Source organism: Aptenodytes forsteri, unplaced genomic scaffold (genome assembly GCF_000699145.1).
Source record: "Aptenodytes forsteri isolate BGI_AS27 unplaced genomic scaffold, ASM69914v1 Scaffold7, whole genome shotgun sequence".
In the NCBI taxonomy this organism is placed as follows: domain Eukaryota; kingdom Metazoa; phylum Chordata; class Aves; order Sphenisciformes; family Spheniscidae; genus Aptenodytes; species Aptenodytes forsteri.
Window position 1 is genome coordinate 3237153 of NW_008795919.1, and position 13796 is coordinate 3250948.

The 13796-nt window shown below is 54.2% G+C and overlaps 2 protein-coding genes across 2 annotated transcripts in view; both read right to left on the minus strand.

Annotated features, from left to right (window-relative positions):
• Positions 1 to 1360, minus strand: part of TMEM54 (transmembrane protein 54) — a 2592-nt gene extending 1232 nt beyond the window's left edge. Inside the window, exons 1-2 of the mRNA XM_009284851.1 lie at positions 1321 to 1360; positions 245 to 438 (exon numbers count right to left, since the gene is read on the minus strand). Of these exons, the coding sequence (XP_009283126.1) occupies positions 245 to 438; positions 1321 to 1360 (234 nt within the window). The remainder of the gene's footprint in view (positions 1 to 244; positions 439 to 1320) is intronic.
• Positions 1361 to 2355: 995 nt separating this feature from the next.
• On the minus strand, positions 2356 to 11851 carry RNF19B (ring finger protein 19B). The gene is made up of 9 exons (XM_009284852.2): positions 11784 to 11851; positions 9161 to 9366; positions 7358 to 7502; positions 6736 to 6898; positions 5951 to 6065; positions 5293 to 5433; positions 4764 to 4971; positions 3834 to 3965; positions 2356 to 3125 (listed from the first exon to the last, which is right to left on the minus strand). The coding sequence occupies exons 1-9, from the start codon at positions 11849 to 11851 to the stop codon at positions 2651 to 2653; spliced, it is 1653 nt and encodes a 550-aa protein (XP_009283127.1). The 3' UTR covers positions 2356 to 2650.
• Positions 11852 to 13796: the final 1945 nt, after the last annotated feature.

Below are 13796 nucleotides of genomic sequence, written 5' to 3' on the forward strand. Positions count from 1 at the left end.
CCCAATTCAGCAGGGGGGGGGGCAGAGCTTCATTTCCCCCAGCCTCCACCCCGTGACAAGTCCCTGTGCATTTAAACCCCCCCAGTTTTGTGCTAGAAAGGCCTATTTAGAGCAGGGAGGGGGAGATGGAGCAGTGTCCATCCTGTATCCTCCTGCATCCCACCTTCTACCCACCCTGCATCCATACCACATCCATCCCGCATCCACTCCAAGTCCCCCCATACCCCCCTGCACCCCACGGTACCAGCAGCGCGGAGATGACGGAGGTGGCATTGGCGATGGCATACTGCAGGGAGATGGCGTCCCGGGGGTCAACCACGAAGCGGAGGACGGTGCCATGGACGAGGGCGCCGGTGATGAAGTTGAGGTGCCCAATGATGAGGAGGATGAGGCCCGTTTTCATGAGGACCCTTTGGTGGCTGCCGGGATTGAGGTGGCCTGAGACGGAGGGGAGAGGAGGGCTGGGCAAGGAGGCTGGACGGTGTGGGGTGGCCAGCACCAAGCCATCCCTCCTGCCCTTGCGCTGCGCTCAGCACAGGCAGGGGGCATTTGGGGACAGCCCCAGAGGATGTGCCCCACGCTGGCGGGGGGATGAGGCAGGAGGCGACGTGGTGGCGGCCGCTGGCAGCCCAGGTATGCAAACCACTCCAGCCAGCTCTCCTGGGACTGGGGCGGCAGCGCGGGGCTAGCGGCCGTGGGGACAGGCATCCCTGATGGGGCTGGGGCTGCTCGGAGCGATGAGGAAGCTCTGGAGAGAGCAGCTGCCCGTAAACCACAGCTCCAGCGCTGGCTCTCGGCACCCGGCGCTTTGAGGAGTGACCGCAGCAGCCAGGCTGTTCCTCTGTCGGGACCCACCCCGGGGCCGCTGTCCTCGCGCACCCGCCGTCACCCAGGTGTCCAGCCCAGCTCCGTCCCTGACCCTGTCCAAGCCCCTCGGCTTCCCTCCCTCCGAGCCTCAGTTTCCCTGCAGTGCTGGAGTCACGGGCAGGGCTGGGGCACCCTCCCATTGCAATCACCACGCCAGACCCGGACTCACCCACTTGACACATCTTCACCGGGCCGGGATCAGGCCATCAGAGGCCCTCGATGCCCGTGGGACCTGCCCTGCCCTCAGCCCCCGGGTTGGCAGCCGGATCCATCAGGGTCTCCAGGTGGCCGGGCAGGATCAGGGCTGGGACCAGGACCAGGCCACTGGAGCCACTCGCCTGCTGCACCCCGCTGCTACTCCAATTCCTGTCAGACCAGCTCCCCGGGACAAACAAAGGGATAACTCCACCTTCGCCTGCCTCCACCCGAGGCGAAGCACAGCCCTATCCCCACCCCTGCGCTCCCCTTGCTGCCGAGCCGGCGGCTGCGCCATACGCCATGCCGATACGCAATGCCACGCTGCCTCGTCCCTTTCCCCATCCATCCCCGGCACACTCGGGTGGGTCCACCCTAAAGCGATGGCAGCAGGTCCGAGGTCATGGGCTGAGGGTCTGGGAAGGGGCAGCCCCTCGGGGTGGGATGCTGCCAGACCGCGGGGCAGAGATGAGCACCATCGGGTACCGGGGATCAACCTGCAGAGAGAGGGAAAAGCAGAGGGGTCAGGATGGGTGCCAGCTTCCCGGAGGTGACTCAGAGGAGCCAGTCTGGTGGCAATTGCCATAATGAAACTTCCAGGGAAGTTACTGATAGCAAGAGACTGAGCGAGAGGGGCTGGGGACAACGGCTTGGCAAGGCGGCTGCAGGAAGAGCAACCCAGCTCTGCTCACACCAGGGGTGCTTTGGGGAGCCCTCCCTCACTCACAGGAGATCCTTGCTAAGCGATGCTCTCTGCAAAGCTCTTTGCGGACGTGAGGCACCAACAATTTAATTACAGGGACAGGAATGCAGCCCTGGCTCCTGGGACTGGTCTGGGGAAGGGCTTGGTCCAGGCAGAGGCTCAAAGACGCTTGTCCCTAATATGCCGCCTGAGCCACGAGCCCAGCCCTCAGCCTCCTCAGATCCCTTACACCCAGCGGCGCTGGGAATTTGGCTCAGCACAGCGTTAGTCCCCATCCTTCCCCTCTTTTAACCTGTACACAGCCCTGCTGCACAGGGAAGGGGGAGAAGAGAGACCTCTCCCTGCTACAGCTTCAGGACAAAGCAGGTCCGGCCACTGCAGCCGTGCGTGGCACAGGCACCGTCCCCACTGCCGCTGCAGGCAGAACGAGGCTGTCACACCACACTTTCTAGCGGCAGAAGAGGAGATGCCCCCATTTTCCCCATGCCTTGGGCTAGGGCAGTGTTTACAAACGCTTGAGCAAAGGGCAAAGGCAGCCGGAGGATTTCACCGCACATCTTTGGAAAGGATGAGCTGGATGCGAGTCGAATGACAACCAGAGTCTTTATTCAAATAGTCCCTTAGGATGTTTGCAGACATACAGACACACATACATATTTACACTCTTACACACCTCACAGAGCTTGAACCAATAAATTAAAACAAAAAGAGGGCGGGGGATATTTTTTTTTTTTCCTTTTTCTTTTTTGGTCATGTAAGAAACAGCAACTCCCCGAGGCGAGGCTGGGGAGCCAGCTGGAGAATCGCAAACAGAAGCCAACACGGACACAACCCTGCCCCAAAAGATGCAATGACAGCAAGTGTGCTTTTCAGCAGGAGGCCACTTCATACTCTGGCTTCGATGCACTCCAGTTTGACTATATCATCCAGCCTGCAGCCCTCAGCTTGGGCACAGTGGCTCGGGTGGGCACTTGGGCTCTCGGCACCTCTAGCTTTGGGGGTCTGTGGGCAGACTGCTGCAGTCTGAGAGTGGGGGGAGTCGCACTCGTCCGACGTAATGTCTGGCACGTCGTCCGACTGACTGTCGGAGCTCTCCAGGTCACTCCGTATGCTCTCAGGCTGGGCCAGGGTGATGTCCCAGGTTTTGCTGGCAATGCAGTCCTTTTGCTCACAGCTTTGGTGTTTGCACGTCTGCTCCTGCTCACCATCCTCTTCCTCCTCCTCCTCCTCCTCCTCTTCCTCATTCTCTGCCATTTGGGTGTGGACATGCAGAGAGTCCTCTGTACTGCTGCCGCTGGCCAGCTGGTAGTGACTTGGTTTGGCTTCGATGTCCACCTGGATCTCCATGTTATTGCACTCCCTGCAGAAACAAGCACCCTTGCGTTACTGGGCTCGACTGGGTCACCACCAGGCACTGCATCACTGCACCGGGAGGATCACGTTTCCCAAACATGAGCAAGACTCTGCCATTTGGGTGTGGACATGCAGAGAGTCCTCTGTACTGCTGCCGCTGGCCAGCTGGTAGTGACTTGGTTTGGCTTCGATGTCCACCTGGATCTCCATGTTATTGCACTCCCTGCAGAAACAAGCACCCTTGCGTTACTGGGCTCGACTGGGTCACCACCAGGCACTGCATCACTGCACCGGGAGGATCACGTTTCCCAAACATGAGCAAGATGCTGCTCATCACCCCACGGCATCTGGGAAACACCGCCACTCGCTGCTCTCCTTGAGTCCCTCCTAACAGCAGCCAAGATCATCCCCAGGCTGTGAGCCAGGAACTGAACTGGGAAAGCATCAGAGTCCCTGCGAGCAGCCAGGAACAGAGCTTGAGAGTGCTGGGCTGCAGATCCCCTCCTCAGCCTCCACATTATACATGAAAGTTGCTCCCAAATTGTCCCCAGTTGTCCTTCTGTGCAAGTAAAAGGATCAATCCACTTGCCAGCTACAGAAGAGCGGGCTGGTGCAACTACAGGCACCTCGCCACCCACAGCAGCACCTCGCAGAGCACAGATTTTTCCAGGACACCCACTACCAACACTCTTCTCACCATCGCATGTCCTCCTACCTGTCCTGGGGGTTGTAGGAGCTGATGATGGAACCAGCCATGGCTCGAGTGCTGGCGTTGTCACTGATAGCCCCCAAGCTGACCGAGTCTTTGGGGAAAATCTCCTTCTGGACATCTGCCTGAACTTCCAGCCTGCAGGAAAGAAGAGGATTCCTCAGCAATGCCTTAGATGGTCCCCGAGGGGCACCAAACAGTTGCTGTTCATCATGGGGAAAAAGCAAGAGGCCCTCTGTGCTGGCCCAGCTCAGCATGACAGAGTTTAACCCCAATGGTTCCTCTCATTTAGTCTCATTTTTGGCTCCATTTAGGTAAACCCATTCTGTTTTCCATGATGAAGGTTAAAGTTGTGTTTATATCTGTGACTCACTCAATTCCTGCGAAGAACCGATTTCAACAGATCTAGCACACAGCCATGATTATAACCTGGCTGCCGTATCAACACGTGTCTCCAATTACCCAGCAAACTGACTCACAGGCAGGTTTAGAGGAAAACTGTGGTGTAACCTCCCGACTTGGAAAGCAGTGACCCTGCTTGCTATAGGCCACTGGAGAACAGGAAGCATCAAAGCCTCTAGGCTGAGATCAGAGGACTGGAAGATCTTTAAGCAGGCCACGCAGGCATCTCTGCGCTGTTCCCAATTAACCTGAAGCATCAGCTCTGCAGTTTCAAGGAGCTCAGTAGGGACAGAAACTTGTTTATCTTTTGTCCTCCTTGCAAGAACCAGCCTAGCACTGACTCCAGAAGTAGCCTGGTTCTGCTGGGACTGGTTATTCTACAACAGACCAAGAAGTAAAAATACTAGGACATGACTCCCAAGTCAAAGAAGGACCGCTCACAGTCCTGGAGGGCTCCCCAAAATAAGCCTGCTCAACCAACACAGGCCTTGGGAGCCTCTACCCCTTTCTCGCTGTGCCCATCAGTTCAGTTACCTGCTGTACTTCCCCTTGCCTCCCGAGAGGACACCACCACTCAGGGTGCCGCCTGAGAGGGCAGCGAAGCTGGCCGTCTCGCTGTAGTTGCCCTGCATCACGCTGAGCCCATCGGTGGGGCTCCCGCTGGTGCTCAGCACACTGGTCAGCCCCTCAATGCTGCTTTCGCCAATGCTGGGGTTCTTCAGGGCTCGCCAGGCATCAGCCACTGCGGGGAAGAAGAGCACAGGAATCAGAATCAGCAAGGGAACCGTTGGGCGGGGATGGCGCTGGCAGAGCTGGGGGTCAGAGAGCAGGCAGCATGTGCCTCGTCTCAGACTGCCTCCCTGCCTCGTCCAGGGCAAGGAAGAGCTGAGACTTTGCTTTGAGCGCCGCACAGCTGATCACCAGCAGACTGAAGCAAATAACTGCTTCTAGCCAAACCCAGGTAAAGACAGATGTTCAGAGTTGGGAAACGTTAAGACCCCCTACCATTTCATGACAAGAGGGTCTTGCTTCACCCCCTTCCTTTCACCAGTTATCACATTACCTGTGATTGGTCCATCATCTTCATCAAACTCGATTTTCACACCCTTTCCGTTGGCGGTGCTAACTCCGCAGCCACCACCTCGGCACAGCGAGATCGGCACAACACCATAGACATAAGCCAGCATGATGGGGACTCCAATACCTGGAGAGTAGGATGCGCTGAGTTAAGAGGAGCTTAAGGCTGAGCTGTGTTGGGCAGACAGAAAGGACTCGGCAGGGACTCTTTCGGTTGTGTTTACGCTGCTTTTAAAGGTCCTAGTTCACAGCTTTGCAGACAGACAGCGGAGGAGCCCTTCGTTTGTGCTGCTGCAGCGCAGAATGAGGGAACCCCAATAGCGCAGACAGCCTCGGCTGAACCCCCAATACATCAGCCACCAAACCAGTCCTCGGGTAAGAGACAGCTCCGTGTGTCAAGGGACTCCACTATGGGCTGTGGCACAGGCAACTGGTGCTCCAGACAAGCCCCGTGCTGGCTCCAGGCCAACTCAAGCACATGAGGACGTGCAGCCTGGATGTGAAACGGAGGGATGTGCCCAGAAGAAAACACAGCAGCAGTCTGCAAACTGCCCTTTGGCCACCCCCATCTCACAGGGCTGGGCTACCCACTTGTCTCGGTGACTACTGGCCCACCAGAAGGGAAAGGGACCGTGCCCACTTACCAACACTGACAGCAGCGATGACTGGAGAGGCAATGACAGACAAAGTGACCCCACCAGTAATGGCCAAGTTCCTCTTGTGCTTGGAGGTTTTCTTTCCCTCATACCTGCTGTGGATCTGACGGAAGGAGAAGCACCAGGTGAGAACAGAGCCTGCCCATGAGCAAACACCAGCAGAAGACATTAATAAGCTTGTGATTTTACAGCCTTGTCAGCTGCATTAGCCCTTAAAGGACCATCTTGACCACCGATCTCCTCACAGATCAGATCTAGCAGGTGGGTCTGTGTTTAAGAAAAAGCAGCAGCTACATGTATAGTTCTGACATGCCATTTTTTCCCTCTCAAGGCCTCTTTATCAGCACAGACACACAACAGTATCGCGCAGTTTGGGGCAGCAGGTCAGCATCACAACACACGAGTGACTTATGCAAGCCGAAGTGTGATGCTCAGGGTCCAGCCACTGTCGCATAGAGCCCATCATCACAGGACGTGTTAAAAAGGGACCAGGTTTCTCCTTGGGTGCTCCTGGTTCAAGGCAGAGGCACAAGAGCAATGCAAAATGCATTTGAGAGGATTTCAGCCTGAAGGGCTATCAGCCACCACCTTCCCTCTCCCCGCACAAAGTCCAAAAGATAAGACAAGGTTCAGAAGAGACAATTGAATTTTGGTTCTGTGAAAAGATCCACCCTTCATATCAGCTCTAAATTTCTGGTCAGATGCCTCGAGTACAGAGAACGCCCCAAAAGCCCCAGATCCCTCAGCTCCAACTTTGTACTCTCCACACTTACCTTCCTCCCGACATACACAGGGATGCCAATGACCATAGCAGGAATGGCAATGCCAGCAATGAGGGAAATGCCTACAGGAGCGCCGATCAACGTGCCCAGCTGCCAGAGAATCTTCTTTTTACGACTCCATGGCTTTTTGCCCCAGAATGTACAGCCAGAGGGGCTTAACGGAAGGAAAAAAAAAAATTACATTAACACCACAGCAATTCCTAAGTGTTCCTGAGAACCCCCAAGTTCAACTTCCACATGAGCAAAACCCAAAACTTAGGAAGCGAGTAGACAACACAGGAAAGGTTTCCCTCTTTTTCCCCCCCATCAAGCTTGATTTGCTCATCAAGGTGGTTATCACGCTACCGGGCCTATGTTTAATATCCAGTATGCCAAGGGCTCTCAAATGCAATTGTATCAGGAGGAGCTTTTCTTGGTGTGGAAGAGCATCCTTATACTGTAAAGTGGGAAGAAAGCTCAGAGCTCTTTGGGTCAGAAAGAAGAAAATTTTGCTGACCGATTGGAGAGGCAGGAGGATGAAAGGCCAACGCACAAAGCAAACGCCAACCAGCCTCAGAGAAGCGCGTGCTACCTCACCCCGGCAGGAGCCCAGGCGGGCTGCTCCCCTCCTCACCTGAGGTAATGCAGATCCGAGATCTCCTTCATACACAGCCAGCAGAACTCGCAGCCACACACCGCGCAGGTCATGTGGTTACAGCTCCCATCGTTCATCTTGATGATGTAAGCGCTGCAACGCGGACACGGCTTGATGTCATCAGCTATGGGGAGGAAACACGGGATTGAGTTGGACTCTGTGCTGCGAGGATGAAGAATCAACGAGGGGGTTCTCATTACGCATTGAAACCCTTGTTTTCTGTGCGGGCAGAACACCTCCGCTAATCACAGATAAAGTGGGGATGGTTGTGCCTTTATTATCTTCTCGCTCTGAAGATAAACTATTGATGAGACAGATCCCACCAAAGCCATTTGCCTGGACCGCAGGGACTGAGAACAACAGTCACTTTAAAAGCTTATTCCAGCCTTGAACAGGATGTATTCCAGAACACGCTTAAATGCTGGGAACAAGTCATACCTGCCCTGTGCTAGCCAAGGCAACAGCGTAAGAACAAACCATTACTAAATTGCTCCACTAAGGTGATTCACAGGCCAAGAACAACAGAACAATTGGGAGAAGGCGGCATCGGAGAAACTCCGAACCTGGCCTTCAAAAGCAGCCAAAAGGGGAACCGGGTCTGCAGCCGCACACGGGGGGCCGGTGCAGAGGCTGTCCAGTCCCCAGTTTGCTGCTGGCAGAGCAGGATAAGGGTCCTTCATCTCTTCCTTAATCCAAGCGTCATCTGATCGCAGCTATGCAATGGCTGTGCAGCGGTTCAGGGCTTTGCTGGCAGCCTCTGCAACGCTCGACAATATGAAATCCAGCTGCTGAGACCAGCTTGCACCTTATTAATCACTACATTGAATCCAGCAAGACCAGGGTGGGGAAAAACCACTGTCTCAAGAACCTCTCTTTCAGTGGCTAAGTGCTACGCTCTTCCTGGCAGGGATCTCCTTTAAAAGGGTGTAAAAACTCAGGAGCTATTTTTTGCTTGCTGGTTTGTACCACAGGCTGTGGTAGTGTCTATGCTGTCCATTATCAGGGACCTCTAACTGGGGCACGTTGAACATCGACATACCACCAAGCCACCTCTGAACCACCCACGGCAGCTCCATTCTAAGTAAGTGTATTAACACTTTAACTCCTGACATAGAAGGAAAAGCAGGGTGCTTTGTTTGGGGGTAGGGCGGGACTGTATGAAATGGCCTTACTGCCCACTTTCAGAGTCAATACAGTTATTTTTAACAAACACTCAGTAGACACAGCAGCTCCTACCAGGCAGTGTAGGAGTCTGTGGGTTGGCATTTTTTCTGTACCTGACATTACTAGCATCTAACAGTGCACGGAGCGAGGCTCCCCACACTCAGCTAGGCATGAATGCTACTCTTTACAACATTTGCAGCAGGCAAATTTGAAGTTGCAAGGCTAAAAAGTGCCTATTTGTTCAGGGTTTAGATCAGCAAGAAGTGAGAACATCCAAGATCAAAACAGCCACAAGCCTAGCTGGGGCGGATGAGGGGAGCTGCCGTGACGTGGAAGGACCCAAAGCACATCATCACCTACTGATCTGTTTTGCATTCTTGGAGGAGCCCGCTGGATTTGTTCCAACGCACAGAAGAAGGGGAAATGACTCTGAGTTTCACAGCTGTTCTCACCCGTGGCTGCTGGAGACCCTCAGCTGTGCCATGCAGCCGCGTTCCCCGCAGGGCACTAACACCCCCCCTGCTTTGACAGGACGGGATTTTGCACACAGGTGTCTCTTTCTCAGTTTCACAGGCATAACTGCGGCACCGAGTAACCAAAAAACACATGAATCCATACCCGGTCCGGATTCCTGTCCGTAACTGAGGCCTGATGTGTGCTTGGTCCGTACTCGGAGCGTCTGTGCCCTTTGCTGGCGGGCCATGTCGCAGGTTTGGTTGGGATGCCATATCTGTTTGCAGTGATAGCAGAACTCCGTCTGGCAGCCGTCCCTCTCGCAGGTCAGCTTGGGGCAGCTGGCGCAGCCGTAGGCAATAACTGCGTAACTGGAGAAGGAAGACACCGCGTGAATTAGTAAAAGACAAAGTTATCAAGCGACAGTCCAGTGATCCTTTTAATTCAGCCTGCCCAGGGACGGCACGGGAGGCTGTCGCTGCCTGAGCTGCTCTGCCCAAAGCACCCGGTTGAAGAGCTGCTGCAGTGAGATCTCAGGCTACGCCGAGCAACACGCGCTTTTACCCCGGAGCCTGCAGCAACATTGCCCTGCGGGGCAGGTCAGCAGAGCAGGCCATCAGCCCACCTCTCCCATCTCATTTCTTTCATCTTATTTCTGTCCGTACAGCAGCCTGCATGCTAGACAAATTCCTGCTCTCTCCAGTCCTGTGACTTGCACTGCAGGGCCTGAAATTAAGTAGTGCTAATTGGGTTACTTGGGACAGGTACCTTTTACACAGACAGCTTACAATACTGAATTCTGTCCTCAATAACTGCTGGCAGTTCTCACTGTCGATTCACACGGACCAGATTTGTCTTGCCCGGTGTGCCCACCTAACAGCTTGCTGTTTCTGCCGATGCAGGCTCCTAGGACAGGCTCACACTGCTCTTTCCAGGCACCTGTGGCTAAACACACATACCCCGGTTCCTTAGGACAGGCATACGGGTGGATGCTATATGGCCCGGAGGAGCCTAGGAAAGCTGAGGTTGTCCTGGGCACTTCTATCAACTGAGTGATTCTAAAAAAGTGGAACAACAGGGGTTTCCACGTGCAGCTATCTCAAAAAACAAGCTGTTGTTCATCTCCACAGAACTTCCTTTTTTAAAGAGCAGCGAAGAACAACCCTCTGCCTCCAGAGTAAGCCAAAACTTGAGTAAAACCGACCGAATGTGCAAGAGAGGGAGGCCAGGTCCGACCAGCTCACTTCTTCTGATAGTAGTGCGGGGCTTCCAGAAGGAAGTGCGCTGCGTACGCAAAAGTCTAAGCAGCATCACCAAGCACCGCCACAGGAAAGCTGACTTACAGTCATCTGGGATGAGGTTGTTTCCACTGGCAGGGGCTGAACTGAGCAATTCCAGAAGCGCCTTCCAGTTCTGCGACACCAGTACGGCAAAGGGTATTTTTGTTGATCATCCTCAGTACTTTTGTTAGCGGTCAGAGGAGAATAACTCCTATTTAAGGTTTTATATTTAGAGCTTGTGTAGCTCAAGTTGTATTGCCTCTTCTCAGAGGCAGCAGCGCGAGAACCGATGAATGTGTCATACCACAATGATTCATATCCCGTGGGAGTCTGAGCAACTTCATCCTGCCAGGGTACGACATAATCGCCAAAGAAACAACATCTCTGCGCCGAGCGCAGGGCCGGGAGGCACGACTACAGGGTCTCAGCGTGCATCAACGGCTGCGCGCTCCTGCACGTGAAGCCAACATCGGAGGAGAGACGGGATACAGACGGCCTGGGGGTTTGGGAGGGACAAACTTGACCCACATTGACTCCTACACGTCTTGTCTAGGGAAGATCCCACTAAGCATCCTTACCCTGCCACTATCATACAGCCAAAGACCTACCCCTGGCAAAAAAAAAAGAAAAAAAAAAGCTTCATCTGACCAGCTGTGTTATGACACACTGCTCTTTCAAATCATAACAGCGGGCTAGGAAAGCTCAGTGTAATATATTAAGCAACCCCATGCTCCAAATTAACCCCTCACTCGAAACGTAGAGTTTTTCTAAACGTTCGAGCAAATCCTATGAGAAATTAAAATCGTCACCATTTATATTTTATTCCTAGAGCTGAAATGACAAATATCGTGAAGAAGCCCACAGCTGCGGGGAAACAAACTACGTGACTGTCTATTAGGGAAAGAAATAACACATCCCCAAATTCAAGGTCAACTAGAGAGAGGCTGTTGAAGCCATGTGCCTAGGATTAGCCACGGCAGGATCTGGACGGCCAACGCGTGCCCCCTCTTCACCTGACCTCTGAGACATCACTGCATTAAACAGCTGCTTCCAGGCTCAACCCCAGCAGGCGAAAAGGGAAGCTCCGTCTTTTCCCCATGCAGCAACGACAGTGTCTTCCCGAGACCCCAGGAATCGCACGGCATCGTTCCCAGCCCACTCCTTGGGTGGCCACGAGTTGCCTCCGTCCCTCCTCCTGCTGCTCCGCAGGAGTCAGAGCCTCACCGGCTGCCTCCAGCCTCATTCACCGAGCTCAGCCTACACAGCTCTGTTTCTTTAAAGGTTCTGTTATTCTCCCAAGCTTCTAGGAGAGATGCAGTGTGACAAACACTAGACAGCGATGCCGCCCGATTGTAGCAAGGGGAAAAAAAAAAAAAGCTGCAAACATAGAAAATTATTTGTATTGCGATTGATGGCGCATCAATTGACCAGTGTTTCCATGGCAACACGCACCAGTATTGTGCTGGTCCTCCTCCTCCCCGGCAGCACAGCCAAGCTCTTTCATTTACGAAAGACTGCGGTACGCGTGGAAAGCACAGGATTCTGCGTGCCACACGCCCAGGGTTTTGTCTGCCATCGCCCAGCAGCCCCTCACCGCTGTCACCTCGGCGGTGGGTGACGCCCAATGCTGAGCATCGCCGTGCCCCCAGCCCTACGCTCCCGCTCTGGCTCGGTACACCGGCACTACTACGGTGGGAAAGCCCGCCGTAAATAATTCATACCCTGACTTTACATAAGCACAGCAACACAAGCTCGCTGGGAAGAATGAATAGGGTGATTAATTCCTCTCCCTGCCGGAGGGCTGATTCCAACAGCCTTTGTTCGAGTGCTACAGACACATTAGTAGCACTGGTCCGCAGCGACTCACGGGAGCTGCCTGGTTTCCAACAGCCAGGTCACTTCTTGCTTCCGCTGGGCAGGTCAGAGGAGGATGCCCGTGCACGTCGTCTGGCTCACCTTGCTGACAGGCTAACCAGGGAGGAGGCTTTTGCTCGCACGAAGAGCTGTGCGTGACACCACTCTGCCCAAACCTCCCAAAGCAACTGCCGGATCAGACTCAGGCTGGGTTACCGTCAAAGAGGCAATGGCCTCCAGGCCACGCTGGGGCCGGCTCCTTCCAACCGGACAGCCTGGGTGAGGTACGTTGCATTTACACCTTATCCCGAACACAGATAAATATCACAGCAGCCAAAGAGCTGAGATTCAGTGAGCAGGTACTGGATTTTCTCTAGCTGGTTAACAGCGAGGGCATTCCCTCTGGTATCGCTCTGTGGGCAGCATAACCTCCTCCATCTCCCTGATCTTATCCCCAGCGCTACTGGAATATCGAGATCTGGCGCTTGATTTTGCTTCAGAAAGGAGCAAAGCTGTTGTTCGCTATCAACGTTGCCCTCCAAACAAACAAGCCCTTATACAGCGATGCTGAGAGGCCGTGAAATGGGTAACCTGAGCCAGGTTAACCGATTTGCATAGGAAGGCTATTACAATGCTCTGATTAAATCTCCACAACCCTCCCACCACACTTTCCATTCTGACTGCTAGGTCAGACTTTCCTTTCATGTTCTTGCTACCCAGAATTGCAATCCAAGCTGAGTTCTAGATAAACTTTGCAGCACTTCTCTAAGTTTCCCGAACAAAACCCTTTTCCAGGCAGCTTTGGCTTACGCTCAAATAGAAACCTAACAGAGTTCATCTGAAGGAAAAGAGAAAATGAAAGCAACACACAGATAACTATAAAGTCATCAAGCTTGGCTGGACTGACTTCTGGACAGACAGACATTTCTCCACTTAGGCAACGGATAATGAGTCAACATCACTCCTCTGTGCCACGCATTCACGTCCTCACTGGGAAAAAGTGACTGTTTACGGTTCCTTCTTCCCCACCGTGGAAGCTGCAGGGTGTCCCCGTGCACTGTCCCCACAGCTCGCAGCGATACACGCGGCCGGGAAACTCCACGCTTCCCATTTGTGCAGAAAAAAAGCTTTCTTTTAAATTAGGGAAACGATGGCTCAGCTAACCCCCCCCCTCAAGTCCTATCACTCATACGCAATTTATCTGTATTTCCACAATCCCCCAAGGTCAAATCCTAGTGCTCTAGCGAGGCAGTAGGGATAGACAGAGTGTTATTTTGGCACCCAAGGCCCATAAACTGTCCTGAAGAGACTGCTGACAAGCGAGCAAAGAACACCTGCAATGAGGGCTCTTCATGGGACTCTGTAGGACCAGAAGTGTGTACCAGCAGCAGCACCCCACTGGGGGTGAGCCGCCCCTCCCTGCGTTGTCCTGGGACCCGGGTGGGGACGAGCAGCACCCCAGCAGGACAGTGGGTGGGATGCCATCCCCAGGACCTGCTGGGGACAAGCAGCATCCCGCTGGGACAGTGGGTCCAGGACCATCCCAGCTGGGACGCCATCCCCAGCTGTCCCAGGACCTGGTGGGGACGGGCAGCGCCCCGCCAGGGCGGGGGTCTCCCTTCCCTGAGCCATCCCAGGCCGGACGGATGGGTCAGCGGGTGGTCGTG